This window comes from Protopterus annectens, chromosome 11.part0, assembly GCF_019279795.1.
Source record: "Protopterus annectens isolate FY-2018-M chromosome 11.part0, PAN1.0, whole genome shotgun sequence".
NCBI lineage: Eukaryota > Metazoa > Chordata > Ceratodontiformes > Protopteridae > Protopterus > Protopterus annectens.
The window spans coordinates 187,385,288-187,403,245 of record NC_056745.1 but is presented as its reverse complement, the minus strand read 5'-3'; the positions used below and the strand labels follow the sequence as shown (position 1 = coordinate 187,403,245).

Genomic DNA, 17,958 nt, shown 5'->3' with positions numbered 1-17,958 from the left:
TACACTCAGCACAAAGCACACAAAAGCAACTAAACTTAACTCACAAGTAACCAAAACACCATACACAAACTAAAAAACAGTAAGCACAAGCCCCGCCCACCAAAGAAAAGCCCAGTAAATACACAGCACCATACACACAAATAAAAGAGAAATAAACATTACACACACCTTACACACCTTACTAGATACATCAGAGTTAGAGTGTCTCTATTCTCTGTACTGTAATAAAGAAGACCAGCGAGATCCATTGTCCCTTCCGACGCGTCGAGTCTTTAAGGCACATGCGAGTTCCTGCTGCTCTTCCCGGGCGCATGGCCCGTCATGGGCGGCACTGGGAATATTTGCGCTTAAAAAATGCAGTTTTTCCTCTTGTCCCTCCCCTGTCCCGCACGGCCGGACCACGCTGACCGCCTCGTCCCTACCGGGGGGGCGGGGTCTCGGTCTTATGCGCGATGCCGGGTCCGATTTTAAAAATAAAATTATTTTTTGTTCAGGGGAGATGCTGAGGGAATACAGTTTTCAGCATCAGAGTCTTCAGAAGGTGGAAAAGTGTAATCCTGTTCCTCAGAAGAATCTGAGGACATTGAAACCTGGTCAGAGGAAGCATAATCCTCCTCTTGTCTTGGTCTTTTATCGGGAGGGGGATGGGAACCCCTGATTAAGGTAATCAAATCTTCAGCCATCTTAAGCATCTGTTTCTTAGGCATGGGGCCTTGAACTGTAGACTGATGTACAGTCTTCTTAGGTTTTAAAGGAGTTTTAAGCTTAGCATAAGATTTAATGGTGAGTGTAGTCGGTCTGAAGACACCTTCTGCAACCGAAGGTGTTTCCACTGCACCGGGGTCTACTTCTGCTCCGGTGTCAGAAGATGGCTGCGTCAGCCTAGTAGACTCTGCTTGAGAATCCACAGCTGTCTGGGATTCCAGTTCTGCGGTTGTCAGGGGCTGCGTAGGTGCCTCACTGAAAACCGGAGAACTAGCGACAGGCCCAGCAGAGGCCTCGGAGTCTGGCTTGTTCCTAGGCTGCCTGTCCTTACCCTTGTGTTTTTTATGTATGCTGGTCGTCGGCTGCTCCGACGGCATGCTATAATTAAATTTCCTACCAAAGTAATGTCATGCAAAGTCAAAACGGCGTTTGATAGTTCGTTTATTAAACCTAGCACAAAACCGACAACCTGTGACGTCGTGGTCTGGGCCTAGGCAAGGAATACAATAGGAATGGAAGTCCTTATGAGGTATTTGCTTCCCACAAGAAATGCAATTGTTAACTTTTTCTGACATCGGACTGAGGCAAGAAAAGGTTCCCCAACGGGGTACTTAGCTTTATTGAAGACTTCGGACTGAAATTCGAATCGAAAATCTCAGGTGTCTGTAGGATGATAACACAATATAAACATAAAATCACGGACTTCAATAATTGGCTTAGTTTCTAGTGTCACTCTAAGGGGGCTCCAGCTTCTGTCAGCCTGGGATGACATGACTGATAAGACCTCCATGCTTTGCTAGAGATGGTCTTCACCAGTCATCTCTGGGATTTCAGCTACTGGCAAAAGCTCTTCCCAACCCCATAGTACCTTTTATTATTTTAAGCAAAGTCACAAGGACAAAACTCCCAACATAAAAATTTCATCAAAAAAACAGCCTCAAGGTTATGCTGCTAAACACTAGGAGTCTTAGCATGAAACTGTACTTACTGGAAGCAGCCCTCACCTTGGAAGATGCAGACATTTGTACAGTCACGGAGACCTGGTTCAAGGCTGTGAAGAGTACCCCAGCCGTACTGGGTTACACCTCCTTCTACACATTCAGACCACCAACTGTAGGCATGAAAACTAAACGAGGCGGTGCATCAGTATTCATTAAAGATAAATACACCTCCAGACTGGTTAAACAGTATGATTCTATGGAGATACTTCAGGTACAATTAACTGTTGGTAAGACATCTACTTAAGTCATTGCCAGCTACAAGACCCCCTCCATGAATCAGGACATCCACTCTGTCTATTTGGATCTACTTAAGTCTATCAAGGATACATACGAAAACCATGGTTTAGGGTGACTTCAACTACTCATCCATTGACACGGTAAACTGCTTGTGCTCAAACTCGCGTGCCCGGGCAGCCACGGTGGTGCTGCGGTTAGCATTGCCACCTCATAGCAAGAAGTTCTCCAGTTCGATCCTCGGCTGGGGTGGCTTCTGTGCGGAGTCTGCATGTCCTCCCTGTGGTTGCATGGGTTTCCTCCGGGTGCTCTGGTTTCCTCCCACATCCCAAGGACATGCTGTAGGTGGATTGGACACTCTAAGTTGGCTCTAGGCGCAAGTGCGTGCATGTGTGTGCCTTCTGTGGAAGGTTGGGCACCAGGCTGGCAACTCGACACCGTAAAACTCCACTGCCAATCATGAGGAGACAGGTGATCCACTGTGGTGACCCCTAACCGGGAAAAGTCAAAAGAAGAAGAAACTCACTTGCCCAAAGGTTCCTTAACTTCGTTAACTCCAATGCCTTGGACCAGCTGGTTGACACCCCCCACAAGGGGCACCAACGTCCTAGATCTGGTGCTTAACAATATGGGGGACTGCTATGCCACCCCACTGTGAGGTCTTCTCTGATGAGATCTGACCACAAATCAGCCTCATTCGAAGTAACTATCAAACCTGATCCCCACTAGCACAACTAGACTAAAAAACTTCTTCAAAAGGAGATTATAACTCTTTATGGGATGGTATAAATAGCTTCACTGCACCTTCCCCCTCAGATGGAACTGGCAACTATGCCGGGTTCTACACCAATGCTTTATACAAACACCTGCATGCATAACTCCATTGACTCGGCTGTACCAGATAAGACATAAAACAAGCTCTTCAAGGAAGAGCAAACCTGCCTGGTGGACAACTGCCATTAACAGGCTTTACAATAAGAGGAAGAAATAGTTGTCCAAGAGGGAGCGGGCCCTAAATTGGAAACACTCCCTCCTCAGCTTAAACAAGCAAATAAGCCTTCTTGTGCAGTCCTCCAGAGCAAATTATAAATCCAAAGTAGCTTCCTCAACTAAGGACAATCACAAGGAGTTCTTTAGTTACATCCGTAACCTAAAAGGAAAGGCCCAGATCTGCGTTGAAGTGGTAGTTAATGATACCATATATACTGAGCCTGTGGACATAGGTTCTGTGGAAATTTCACTCCTGTCCTCGCAACAAGTAGCCCATGTCATCCCTACTGCCTTGTCCCCTACCTTGTATCTCTAAAGAGCAGGTCATAAATGCCCTCTCAAAGGCCAAAAGACAGCATTTATGGACCTGATAACATCCCTGGCTTTATCCTACATGGGCTCCAACAAGAATTAGCAACACCATTGGGTACTCTTTTTCAATCATAGTCTAAGCACTGGCTTTGTCCCAGGTGAATGGAAAATGGAGACCATTATCCCCTTGCACAAAGGTGGTGCTTCCACTGATCCTGGGAACTATAGGCCTATTAGCCTGACTAGCCTTATCTGTAAGGCCATGGAGCGAATCATCATGGACCTTATCAACAAAGCTATAGGTAATCTCCAAACACTTGACCCTACTTAGTCTGGATTTGTCAAAAGAAGATCATGCCTGTTAAACCTAGTGGACTTTGAGACATTCACCAAGGCCTTGGACGAGGGGAAATCAGTGCATACAGCCTACCTAGACTTAGACAAGGCTTTTGACACTATATCCCACCTAGACATAATTGACAAACTCACCCAGCTAGGTTTCAACCCTTACATCATTCGATGGATCGCCAGCTGGCTCACTGAAGAACCCATACAGTCAAAATAGGGGAATCCACCTTCAACAGCAGACCCGTAACCAGTGGTGTTCCACAGGGATCATACCTGGGACTTCTACTGTCTGCAATCTATTTCTTCAAAGTACAAGCAAAAACTAAAGGTCTGTGGCTGACAAACTTTGCTAATGACTGCATACTAGGAGCAGTCATAGAATCTCCAAATGATGTCTACATCCTACAAGATGGCCTTACGCAAACAAATGATTAGTGCCAAAGTCACTGCCTTAAACTCGAAGCAAAAAAAGTATTTTCATCCCTTTCGATAAGGGTAATGTTCCTACTAACTTCCACATCAATAGCAACACCCTAAGTATGTACTCAGTGGTGAGAGACCTGGGCACACAAGTTGATAGTAACCTTACCTTTGATCACCATGTCTCCACAGTGGTAAGAAGGGTATTCTACATCGCTCATCTCATAAGTAAGGGCACTGTCTCCAGAAAAAACAGACGTTATAACCTCCCTGTTCTTTTCCCTCATTAGGCCAGCCAACAATTGAGTACAATGCCCCTTTTGGTATGTACCTTTTCAAGCACCTGCAGCATCTGGAGAGACAATAAAACTTCCTCACAAGGAAAATTCAAGGTCTTCAGCATCTTTCCTATGTTGATTGGCTAAAATCACTGTCACTTTATTCTGTTTCATACAGACTACTCAGAGGCGATCTCTGCCTTGTGTATAGGCCAATCTCTGACCCTGCTTTATTGGAAATGCTGCATATCCGCAAGTCAAATGGCACACGGGTTAATCATTATAAAGACGTTTACCTAATATGTGACATTAATAGAATCTGCTGGAGGGACAGATTTGTCTCCCAGAGGTTACTACAGCTTTGGAACAGACTCCCACTTCATGTCAAACAGAGCACTTCATTGGCCCTCTTCAAACACAATCTGGACAAATAGATGGGTACCTGTAAATTCATCTTGGGGGTTCCACCAGTCTCTCTTGGACAGAGGCAATATGTGTTGATCGTGGCAACAAGGGTAACTTGGCTAGGTTTGTAAAAGTTCTAGGGTCATTAGCCTTGTAACTTACTATGATCCTAAATAATCACCAGAAAAGCAAAGCACCTAAAAAGTAAATGGGACCGCCCATGTACCTAACCCCAGTTTATACAATTATTTGAAAACATCCCCAGCAGAGCATCTAACCGGTAAATGGAATTGTCTACATATCTCAACCTTACTATAGTATGCAATAATTACTGTACACTTGGCTATAGTATCCTTGCTGTTCAATCTCCCTAACTCTCAATCACTACAGCCCTTCCTCCCAACATAAAAATCAACTGACTACATACTATCAAGCCATTTCTAACAAACTGTTAAAAAAACACATTTAACTGTAACCAGTTATACTTCAAGTACCTTAAATTACACACAGGGCTGCAAGCTGCCTACAACTACCTATAGTAGTGGATGCCTTCAGTTGCTTGCATATTTGTTATGCTCACATGTAAATATATAAATAAGACTGGATATAAACTATCAGCTATCTTCAAAAACAGCTATGTAGCTTATGCATGTGCAACTGCTTCAATACTAGTCAATATTAAGATTGTAACAAAATGTCAATGACAATGTAAAACCTATTGTGTTCCTTTACCAGGCAAACAGGATAGTCCAAATGTGGATCCTGGTTAGATCTTATGGTAGCAGGAAAACTTAGAAGGTTTTTGTCATTTTAGGCATATAATCCTGAACATTTACTCTTCCTAGGTGAACAAGAAGACTGAGGCATGAAAAGTGTGAATGGAAGAAAAGAACACAGCAGTGCACTGAGAACACTTTTATAGTCTGTGACAGATGTTTTTGAAGTGGTTTTATTATTAGTCTTCTATCCACCTGAAACGCACAGTTTGTGTTTGATGTTCTGTGACAGATGTCATGATGTACACCAGCCAGATGTGTTTGTGCCCTCCGAAACACAAATGAAAAAAATTCAGAACTGTGCAGAAATGGATTTACTGGAAGACAAAGCCCCCAACAGTTAACTATAGTAAAATGCTACTACCATTAGCTTTACATATGCAAAATGCCTACCAGTTGTTTCTTTCTGCTTAATAACATTTTAAAAACTGGCATACTTACATTTTCTTTTGCTGCTCAATTTGTTTTTCTTTTTTTTCATAGTATTCCATAATTTTTAGTCTCTGAGTCTGTACAAGACGACCTTTCTCAATATTGAATTCTTCTTCAGCCTGTATATAATTGCACATGCAATACAGGTTATATAAAGGTGAAAGCAAAAACAAAGGAATGGAAATCTGTGTACTAAATTCTATACAAAAACGTTACTATCGTTACTAAAATCCAGAATGTTTAGTCACACAAAACTAAGCAAAATAATCATACTGTCAAAAGTTACTTGCATGCTGTTTTAAAATATCTGAGTACAAAGTTAATTCAAAACTATTAACTTAATTTAAATAATAGCAAATAAAAAAAGAACATTAACAGAAAAGTCGGTAAGCTGGATAGTTTAGTACTTTTATCCAAACAAGTGTGGCTTTCATCCATTTCTCAGAAACACGCACTCTGTGAACTTAATACGAGACAATTCATTCTTCTTTTAAAACACCTGTATTAAACCTTCACATTTTAAACAATGACCAGTGTGCATACATTAACAGAAAACAAACCACAGTAATACTTACACATTTATAATGCATGAAAATAATGGATCATTCATGCCAGCATGAGATAAATTATTTACGTCCTGCCTTCCCTTAAACCACACTCCTCTTCCTGCACATTTTGCATGCATACTTCCCACAAATTCCATTTATTTCTATGTAATTTACTCATTCCCATTTCCGAAAAATCTCACCACCAGTTCTTTTATCTTCTTTTCAATACTCAAATTACAATTGGTTTAGATGTTGATTTCCAATTTCTAGTAACTGCTAAAAAACAATCAAACTTAGAAAGGCCTTACTTTGAGCTGGAAATGCATTATCTGAAATGATCAGACAAAATAATTACTTTCTCAGTTACAGCCATTTATTACCCCAACATTTATGTCAAGGTTTTGTGAAGAGAACTTGCAAAATCTGCCAATCTGTTATTCCTAAAAACATTCTTCCAATTACCTCTCTCTTTCTCATCATACCTTCAGCATTTGCTATCTAAAATTCTCTGAAGTCTGCATGGGGTATAAAATATCTATGCAAACACTTCCAAGCAAATATCTTAAATCTTCTGGACTTTGATGCATACTTGGGAGCCACACAGATGGCCTTCCACTGTTTTTTTTTTTTTTTTTTTTTTTTTGTAAAATTACCTTTCAAGTCTTCCTCTCAAATTTCTTTTAACCTCTTCTGACAGATTCTTACAATTACCATACAATATTTTATATATCTTTAACAGCAGTTTCTGCTCTAAACTAGACTACACTTAAAATTCTACCAGGGCTGTTCTTTTACTTAACACTTCCCTAACCCTTTCTGCTAGTCTATACTTTTGTATGGCTCATTTATTCAGAGCTTCCTTGTGCCTGGCTTGGTCACCTGTGACTGCAAGGCTGATTGCTTCTAAACCATCTGGGCCGACAAAGCTGATACGAGTATAGACTTTTTGCACTAGCTCTTAACTGTTTCAGTGATATTTAACACTACTGTGCTGCATTTATTTGTCACTGTTTTTCAGCCTACAATTGTTGAAGAAAATCTGTTACTGCACTGTTCTCAGGTTGTTTTAATAGTACTCTGCAAAAGCTGTTCCAAATCTGCCAAAATATTTTTAAGTTTTGCAAAGTTTTTGTACGTTGTGAACATTTCTTAGGGTTGGTGAACTTATTTCCAAGGATTCCCGATATTGCAGGAATGCTCAATTCTGTTCTTAGGCATTTGTTACTCCACTTGAGCTCAAGCCAGTTTGTTTTACATTGGGAGGGTCCTTCTGCCTCTGGTTGGAACAAAGAGCTAAATTCAACCCATCCAAGGTGGGAACTACTGGTCAGTAGCTAACTACATTTTTATTGGATTGGCATGAGGGTTTAACTTTAGAAAAGTCTTTCATCCTGTTCGTACAAAAGTCTCAAATGTGGTTCCCTGTGCTTGCATATAAAGCAAACCTCTCCAGTTTAAAATCCTCTTTGGGAAATGTTTCTCACAGTCTTCCAATAATCACAGCTGCTTGAAGAGTTGCCAGTTTGTGCAAAGGGTGGTACCACTGCAGGTCATCAAATAGTTAGATCCATCACTGTGCTTTTAACCCATCCATCTTACATTAAGAGGGCCTCCCTGCACCCTTGTGACAGAAGTGTGGAGTTCAGGACCCATCTGAGTTGGGGATTGATAGAGAAAGGCTCAGTTTGGGGCTTTAACATTGATAGTGGTGTTAAAACTGTTTAAATTTACCTGTGTATAAGCCTTGCATTTGCACAGTTTGGGCTCGGTTTACCAGAGTTGGTCAATGTTTGAAAACTTTAGCCAGAGGTCTGGAATGCATCTACACTGAAATCCAAGACATCCACAAAAAAAAAAAGATGAAAAATAAGTATATTTTAAGCTAGCACTGCGCTTTAACTGTATTTAATTGAATTACTGCGTCATTTTTGCTGTTTGTGACCAAAGTCTACCTAGATCACTTCCTTCACAAATACCACATTCAGAAAAATCCTGCCACAATGGATGGACAGTTTCTCATCATTTCTCCTGCCAGCTTGATTGATACAGGCATCTTGAGGCAATGTAGCAATTGCCTCATGTATACAGACAAATATTTACCCCTAAAACAAACTAATACACTATGTGAGAGATGCAAATACACTGCAGAAATTCTCACATAAAAACAAACTAGGCATCAAACAGTTAGTCAGCACGCATGCTTCACCTCTCACACAAACCTTACCCCTCACCTCTCACACAAAATAAGGTCACGACACAAACCCACATACATGGAGGTACTCACTAAAAGCCTACCAAAACAACAGAGACCTCCCAAACGCACACCACCCACACTCCCCACTAAGCAAAAAAAAAAAAAAAAACTCAACACACACACGTCTTGGTCATAGGCAACTCCACAGTAAGACACACAAATGTCCCCCTCCCCAGACTGGACAAGGAGAAGGTCACAGCCAGCTGCTTATGGCAAGGATCTAACAAATCATGCATGCACTCAAGTCACTCAACAAGTACCGTTAGGACTTTGTCATAGCCCATGTTGGAGTGAATTACTTGAGACGTACTTCTCTGGATTATATGAATAGAGACATGACAGAAGGCTCTGATTATGTGCCCCAGACAGGCATGTCCCTAGCCCTAAGAAGTGTCCTACCCTCACCCAGGATGATGCCACAACAAACGAAAAATGACTGACTTCAACAATTGGTTCAGCTTCTGCATAGTGATCATTGATGTCTACAGTTACAGATGGTATGAAGCTTTTTTTTTACCATTTATTAGTAGGCTGTAGTTAATTTTGGTAGTAAAGTTTTTCTTTATAATTTTTGTTCCTGTGAGAGTGTCAGTTCCAGTAGTTAGTTCAAGCAAGATTGATTTGTGGTCTGACCTAACGAGGGAGGGCATCATCCATGAGGAAGTATAGTGACCCCCATGCTGGTGAGTACCATGTCCAGAACATTAGAGCCCCTAGTGGGGGTGCAGACTATCTGTTCCAGAGCATTTGTGTTAAAGTCCAGGAACCTCTGGGCGAGCATGTTTTTGTTTGTATATGTCCCCCAGTCTATGGAAGGATAGTTGAAATCTCCCATGACTAAGGTGTTGGGCTGTATGGCGAGCGATTCCAGTAAATCGAGGTAGTGTGCTTATCCTGGTTCATGGTGGGGGGATCTATAGCTAGCAATGATGTAGTATGGTACTTTCACAACAGTTAATTGGCCAGGGAGTAGTTAGAGAGAGTCATGCGGTGTTTGACCAGTCTCTAAACTTATTTGACTTTAATGAAGATGGCTACAGCTCTGCTTTTGGTTCCTTCATGCTCATTTTTGAGGTCTGAACATGTGGAAGGCATCCAAATGTAAACATTTGGACAGCTGAAGTTCCCCAGTAATACCCATGTTTATAAAACTTACTTAGGAATCTCCTTGTACTCAGTGGGAATCATGGAAAAGGAGAGAAGGCAACTCATAATCTGAACTTTTTCAAAGTTAATATAAACTGTATTTAGATGGCTGGTGGTTCTAGTAGCTTTACCTTATATTGTCTACAAAGAAGGAATCTCTGCTACAATGTACTTGGACAGGAAAATAAGTTTTTCTTAAACTAGTTTATAACAAAGAAGTACAAGAACTACGTTAAAATATACTACATTTGGTTTGAGACCATTGTCTTTGCATCAACTGCTAACATACATAGACCATACTACAACAATTGCAAGTCAGGGAAAGAATGAATATCTCCCCCCTCCAATTTATAGTCATCAGCAAAATTAGGCAACCATAGGCCAAAAGTGTTGGCTTAAAGGCCTGAGAAACAAATGCCAAATAGGAGAGGGCCAACTCTGTGTCCTGTGGTACTTCACTCGTACCATTTCTGCTTTCACAAATGCTACCTGCAACTTTAACCACAACCTCTAACCACTGTATATTGCATCATTTGTAAAACTCTGACTTTACTCATTTTATATGTTCATTGTTCTCTACACAAAATAGCTATGTTTATATAATTTTTTAATTATTTTTATTACTTTTTAAATTTTTTTTATTTTTTTTTACTATGTATCTGGAGCTTCTCTCCGGGTCTCCGCTAAAACGGTCACCTTGTGTCCAGTCGGACTAACCTGGTAAACAAATGGAAAATAAAATAAAATAAATAAATAAAATAAATGGGTTTGTTCAGGCAATTAGATAGCTATCCGCTGAGCAGCATATGGATTCATATTCAGATTTACAGGTTTGCAAAGAATGCCTGTATGGGGAATAGTGTCAAAGGCCTTGGGCAGGTCAAATAATGCAGCATGTACTGCATGACCACTAACCACTGCTTTGATAACCTTTTCAAAGAAATTAATGAGGTGAAAGAGGCAGTACCTGCCTTTGACAAATTTAAATTGATGAGGACCCAAGTTAATGACGTCTGAAATAAAATGACACAAAGGGATTAATGGGCCTATTGTTACAATTATAATGGCTGTTTTGCAGATTCAGGAATGTAACCAGTGTTGAGGCTTAGATTAAAGAGGTTAATTAGGGGTTCAGATGGGTCATACCCGGTACAGATAATCAAGCAACTTGGTAATTTGTTCAGAGCCCATGTTCTTAACTTTTATAAGGGCCAAGATAACTTTCTTCATAGTAATTCTCTGGGGTGGCTGGGATTGTGGAACTGTTATAACTGTGGGTAGAGTACAATTTGCAAAAAATCTGTCAGCTAGGATATTAGCTTTTTCCTTTGGGTCACCATGAGCAGCAAAACTGTACACAAACTCAAAACATTGCTGGATGTTTGTAACCTCCTAACATAGTTAAAACAATATAGTTATTTTTGGTGTCAGTGGCTTTTTAAGTCCTTACTTAGCTTTGAGATTCCTAATGGTACTCTTAAGCTCCTTTTTAAACATCTTTATTAAATCATCACATCTGAATCTGGAACATGGATTTACAAACATTACAAGAAAAGAAAATGGACCATAACAAATTTTCCATTATTAATGTCCGAGTGGGGCAACAAAAGGGTATGTGAGGTATTTCAAGTCAAATAATTACCAACACTAGAAATGGTAGTATATGAAAGCAGAAGGGCCTTGCTGTACACTAACAAAAATATGATTTTAAGGCATGCATCCTTCAAATGTTGACTGAAAGGAAAGAAAGCACAAAATGTTCTACTTGTGAAAGCTTCCAAACATATTTCAAACAAAAGATATGGGTATTTGTAACCGAATACAGCTACCACATCTGTGAACTTTTCATAGCCAAATCTTGTATGTTTTTGAAATATATCTGTACTATTTTTTTTTCTTTTCCCACACTTAAGCGTCTTGGGGAAAACTGGAAAAATATGAACTGCCTTATACCAAACTCTAGGAATCTAAACTAAAATGCTGTGGTATCCTTGACTGAAGTCCATAACATCACTCTCGTGAAGTTAACTGATGGCACACATTTCACCAGTGGGGGGGGGGGGGCAGATGCAGAGAGCGAAAGAGGATCTTAACTGTACTATGAAAGTCACAGTAAAACTCTGCAGCTTGTTTGTGAAGACTACTTCTGTGCGCTAAGTATATGTACTGCAGTTGATTTTATTCACAGGCTCTTACCTTTGCATCAATTTCTTCTGCTTTTTCATTGGCCTCTTGTTCTATGAAGGCCATCATGTGTTTGATCTGTGGAGAAAAAAAATCAATGATCAAAGACAGAATATTCAGTTCCTGCAACAGAGACTACAGTTCATCAAACTGACTACTCTTTAAGCTCAGAAATGACTTATTTAGTTAACCTGTGTTAGTTTCAAAGAACTAAAATAAACTAAAGTCTTATCTTTTGTTTTAAAGTACAGAATTTTCCACATAAAAAAAAAACTATAACAAGTAACTGTGGAGACCTGGATGGCCCACTAAGCAGCACTATTAGTACTAGTAACAGAATTTAATAAGCTAGATAATAAACTAGTATAAGACCTTAACCATAAGCTTGCATTAAGAAAAAAACAAAATCACTTAATTCTGACTGAGGAACAGGGGGAAAAAAAAAGAGACTGTGTTATGGAGCACCATCACCTGTTAAGACTCAAAGCAAAATGAACAAAGAATTTCTACCCCCCCCCTCCCAAAAAAAAAAAAAAAAAAGTCTACACAGGTCTCTGTAATGGTTATTTCAAGTAAACTTCTAAACATGCATTTATCTTTTGTGTTAAAATAAGCAAGCTAACCCTGAGTAAAACTAAAGGTATACACATAATTATTCTAAAGTGGAGTGGTAATAAGTAGCAAGTGTGTTAAATGTACAACAGTTTGAATCTCATGTTACTCAATTTTTAGGCAAAGTTTGTAACTGGACACATTTTTGAAAAAAAAATGCACATAACAGAAATATACAAGTCAAATAACATGTAAAGAGGTGGAGGATATTTACTTCGCTCTTGCATTTATCAGACATTATAAATCTGAACCAAAAGAAACTTGTTAAATGATAATATGCTATTTTTGGGTGCATTTGTTATACCAAAATGTATATTAAAGTTGTACAAAAAAATTATTTTCCTGGCAATGGAAAAGTGGCATCTTAGACCTGCTGTCAACTGATTTTTTTTTTAATACAATAAAAAGTTAAGGATAACCCAGCACCAATACATATCTCTGCATCTTCATAATATTTTTCATGTTGACTTGCTCCAAGGACCTTTTTCAGCCACAACCTGGGCATAGAGGCAGTTACAAGACCCAACATAACAAAGTTCTTTTAATTCCATTTCCCTAATGTTTGCAGTCTAATCTTTTTTTTTTGGAACATAGAATTCACAAAAGCCAACTACACCAAGGCAGAGCAAAGCTTGGAAATTTAGGGAAAAACAGAACTGGAATCACTACAGTGTTAGATCTTGGGGTTAGTTGGATAAATTATGACATTTAACTATATTCCTTATGTCAGTTTATTTTTTCCTACTAGTAATCCCATCTTCAGAGCTATAATTATGCCAGAGAGAATGGGGTGGCTGCCCTGGGTGCTGCACTGTCATTCAGTATAAGAAGCCAAGTGTTAATGACTGTACCATCTTTTTAATATGGTAATACAGACAAATTTATGCAGAGAAGCCCCGATTACCTTAATATACTGTTTCTAAAGCTAGTCTACTTAGGAGATAGACTGAATACCTGATCTTGCACTAAAGCCAAATATTCCCTTTATTATTAGGTAATGCGACCTCATACTTGGCATGCATTTCAGTGACTATGGGGCATAACCTTCCATATTGGAAGTGCAATTGTGATTTTCAAATATAATTTTTAAGATTTGTTCATTAAAAACTTTTAATATTTCTGCAAAGAGCACAGTTAACAGTTTTCAAAGCCATTCAAACTTATCTGTTAATTTAAAGGGTAGTTGTTAGTTGCTGTTTTGTTCACCACTGCAGAGAAAGTACTATTTATGCAATACAAAATCATAAAAGTATTCACTGATACAAATGTATAACCAGCAAATATAGCGATTTTTTTCTTGTTTTACTTTGAAGGGTCCTTTATCTAAAGTACAACATTCTTTGTCACCAATTTAATTTTGAAGTTTTATGCAACTTAACAAGGCACTATAATTCTACAATCATGTTTATGAGATTTTAATATACACTACTCATACAACATATACTCCCAAGTTAAATACACACTTTGCTCCTGGAAGTTCCCAAAACTCAGCCTTACACCTGGAATTAATTGAACTTTTTGATCGCCAGGGATGTGAACTACTAGAGGTCCTGGCTAAATACAACCAGAGGTCAACTGAACTCAAAGAAGCTATTGACCTGGAAAAAAATTATTATGTCAGATCTCCTTTTCGAGCGAAAGTGAACTTTACCAACATTTTTTCCTTTGTGGACAAAACAGTAGCTGAAATCCAAAAAAGAAAGAAAAGAAGTTTGAAAGAGACCATGTCGACTACTCCAAGGGGTTAGCCTATACGAATCCTTCTAACTCCTTTGTCCAGCCCACAGATGATCCTTTAGTGAGTGAAGTGCAAGAATAACAAAATGTTAAAATGCAGGGTGCGGCCCTTTAGGGCAGGAGCTTCCGAGACTCTCTGAGAGGATAAGGAATCGACGATACAACAAACAGAATCAGAATTACCCTCAGGGGAGGTCGAATGGGGGATTTCAGCGACAATCATGGAAGAACAACAACAACCCACACTGGTATTATTAAGCAACAAGGAGTTACCCAGGCCAGACTTGGACGAACATGAAGACATTGGTCCCAGTATTATGAGTAACAGAAAAGGTGACTTACTCATATAACTGATGAACATGTTGTTGAATTACTATGTAAAGGCTTTAATTTTATTCCTACTGTCAAAATGAATATTGTCGATTAAATTCTTGACCTTAAGGTATTTGTGTGTAAATTGAACATTAAGTTGCTGTTTAATGGGAAAGAAGTTGAATTTAATAGTAATGCTCTGAAAAGGAGTAGCATTCTAACCCCCCCCCCCCCAATGTGGCCGTTAGTAATTTTTGAAAGACTCTGTGAATTTGAGTTTAGGAATTTGTGGAAAAACCAACGTAAAGATAGTTTTTTTTTAACCTTTCTGATATAGAGAGAAAATTGTTGCAGCAATTATGTAATGACAAAACTATAAGGGTCATGAAACCCGACAAGGGCAGGGGGGGGGGGGAAGTATTAATGAGTTCAAGTGATTATTTTAACAAAATGCTGGCTTTAAAACTTGATGGTGATTTTTCTGAGGAAACCTCTCTCAACATGGTACATATTGCTTATGTCAGAATTGACTGGTAACTACAGGACATGCTTGACCAAGAACAGATCAGCTTAGGTGAACAGACGTTTTTGGCTGTGAAGTACCCAGTAATACCTACGATATTTGGATTGCCCAAAATCCACAAGAACTTAAGGGACCCACTGATGAGGCCAATTGTGAACGCATCTAAATATAAAACCTACCCTTTGGCCAAACATGTAGATATTAAATTAAAAAAAAAGTGTTGGAAGGTATACAGCACATTTGTACGGATTCCTGGGACTTCTTACTAAACTTGTCTAAAATTGAATTTAAAGATGACTTAATTTTGTGCACTGTGGATTACTCAATGTGATACCCAATGAGGATGCGTTAATGGAGATGGTGTTGAAACATAACTACGTTTACATTAATGCGCACTACTTTTTGCAGAAAAAAGGAGTGGTAATGGGGGCGGCTTGCGTCCCCATATTTGCAAATGTAGTAATGTTGCAATGGGAGAAAAGGTTTATTTTTGAGAAGTAAGGAGAGGCCCCACCATGGGTCCTTTATTTGCGTTTTTTGGACAACTTTATTGTTTGGAAAGAAAGTCTAGATGAACTGAAGGTCTTCCTTGACTATATTAAACAGATTTTCTTGTTTTTACCTCCCAATGGAGTGAACAAGACATCTCATACTTACATGTCAAAATTACCAAAGACACAGTGAACAAAAAATTCGTCAGCAGCATTTACTGGAAACCCACCTTTTCAAATTGCCTCCTACATTATGACAGTTGCCTTCCGGAACATCAAAAACATGCCATTGTAAAGGGGAAATATGTACGTCTGACAAGGATGGTTTCTGAAGAAGAAATCTACTTCCATGAATGTGAATTTTTGGCCAATATGTACCTCCAGGAACTGGTACAAAACATAAGAGAGGAGGTAGACGAGAAAGGGTTTTTTTTACCCCCCCCTATTAAATGGTGATAGTGACACTTTTGGCCTAAATAACAGACCTGATCATGGAAACAATTTTAGTTATAAACTAACCTTCAGCACCTATTCCCCTGATAGTGATCATATTTATGAAATTTTGAAAAAGAACTGGAATGTTTTTTCATGAAATTCAAAAGCTGATTGGGGGTAGTATCAACACTGTTTACAAAATAGGAAGAAATATTGAGGAAATCTTAGAAAATGGAGAAGGGGGTGTTTCAAACAAGATCAATGGGAGAACTGGTACCCCTAAATGTAGTTTTTATGGCCTATGTAAATACATCACAGAAGGTGACGAGACCACTGTTAATTGGATGTAAATTTCATTAAAAAAAAAATTTCTGCAAATGTAATATTGTTGGAATTGTCTATCTGGTTGTCTGTAAGCAATGTAAGGGGTTCTATATAGGAAAGACCCAGAGAAGGCTTAAAGATCGTACATATGAGCACATCAATGCTATTAAGAAGGGGAACTCCAACAATGCACTTTCATGACCAGGGTTTTCAACCACATGCTTAGAATTTGGATTTGTGTGTCTTGAGGTGATTAATAAAAATTTAAGAGGTGGTTCTTGGGCTGATACCATTGAATATAATGAGTTAAGGTGGCAAGTTAGGTTTAATGCTGGTTTTCCACCTGGATTCAATGAAACTATATCTATTTCCAGCATTTTGAAGCTTCATTCCTATATAGTATGAAGTTCTTGCATATACCAAATGCGTGTTTTTCAAAGAACGTGCATCTTTAAGAATGTGCGACTTTAATGCTTAGTACCAAGTCTTTAAGGGTCAAGAATTTGTACGGTATTTTAAATTGGAGTGTGCATTTCACTGGTTCTAGCAGTACATGTATTTTTTAGGAGAGGGGAAAGTATGCTATTTAATGGATTTTTTGTATTAGTATAATGTTTCTGAAGTCTTGTGCTATATACAGATGAAAGTGCTAAAACTGACATTAAAATCTTGCTCATTCTGTTTCCTGTGTGTTTATTTTCAGCCTGGATTGTGTTTTTTGTTAAATATACATTTGTTTCTGTAAATTTAAAAATGACTGTAGGATCCAAATTCCATCCATTAATAAAACACTATTCAACCACTCTGGAATGTAGGTCCTGCGTACCTCATTAAGTATTTACAAAGAGACAGAAAACATGGAAGGAAACAATGGTCAAGTGACATGGTTACTGGTATAAAAAAGCAGCAATATAACAAGCAGATTTTACATGGTTATAAATGGTATTCCACGGCTTAAAATACATTTTTATTTTCAAGGTACATTGTAGCAACAAACTACAAATAAGGTCTGAATTTCTTGTGCAGTAGCCAGCTTGTGCACTGGACTACGAATGTGCTTTAGAAGTCTATAGTTAACATTAATGGATTTAAATTGACCCATACTTTTTCCACTACAAAATGAAAAATAAAAATACTCTTTGAAAGGCATACCTGCAAATATGCTAAAGAATGTAGGAGAGTTATTAAGTCCCAAGACACAGTAAAAATTGCGACAATTTTAATTATGTAAACAGCAAACTACTTCTTAATTAAAACATAATAAAGTTACAAGTTTAATTTAACAAAACAGATTCTGTAGATATCGCATTACTAATGTGAAGCAACAGCCCACAGAGAAGTAACAAAAATGTTAAGACGGATGCTTATAAGAATCAAGAGCATTTAAACACTTCCAGAGTCCTCCAGACTTGTGTGGATTAAAAGTACAGCTTTGTACCTACCATAAATGTAGATGTTTGAGTGTAGACACTGCTGCAGTCATTACACTTG

General features: G+C 38.7%; 1 protein-coding gene across 1 annotated transcript in view; it reads right to left on the bottom strand.

Annotated features, from left to right (window-relative positions):
* ATP6V1E1 (ATPase H+ transporting V1 subunit E1) overlaps window positions 1-17,958 on the bottom strand; it is a 403,891-nt gene that overhangs the window by 306,054 nt on the left and 79,879 nt on the right. Inside the window, exons 2-3 of the mRNA XM_044087600.1 lie at window positions 12,046-12,111; window positions 5,911-6,020 (exon numbers count right to left, since the gene is read on the bottom strand). Coding sequence (XP_043943535.1) covers window positions 5,911-6,020; window positions 12,046-12,111 — 176 coding nt within the window. The remainder of the gene's footprint in view (window positions 1-5,910; window positions 6,021-12,045; window positions 12,112-17,958) is intronic.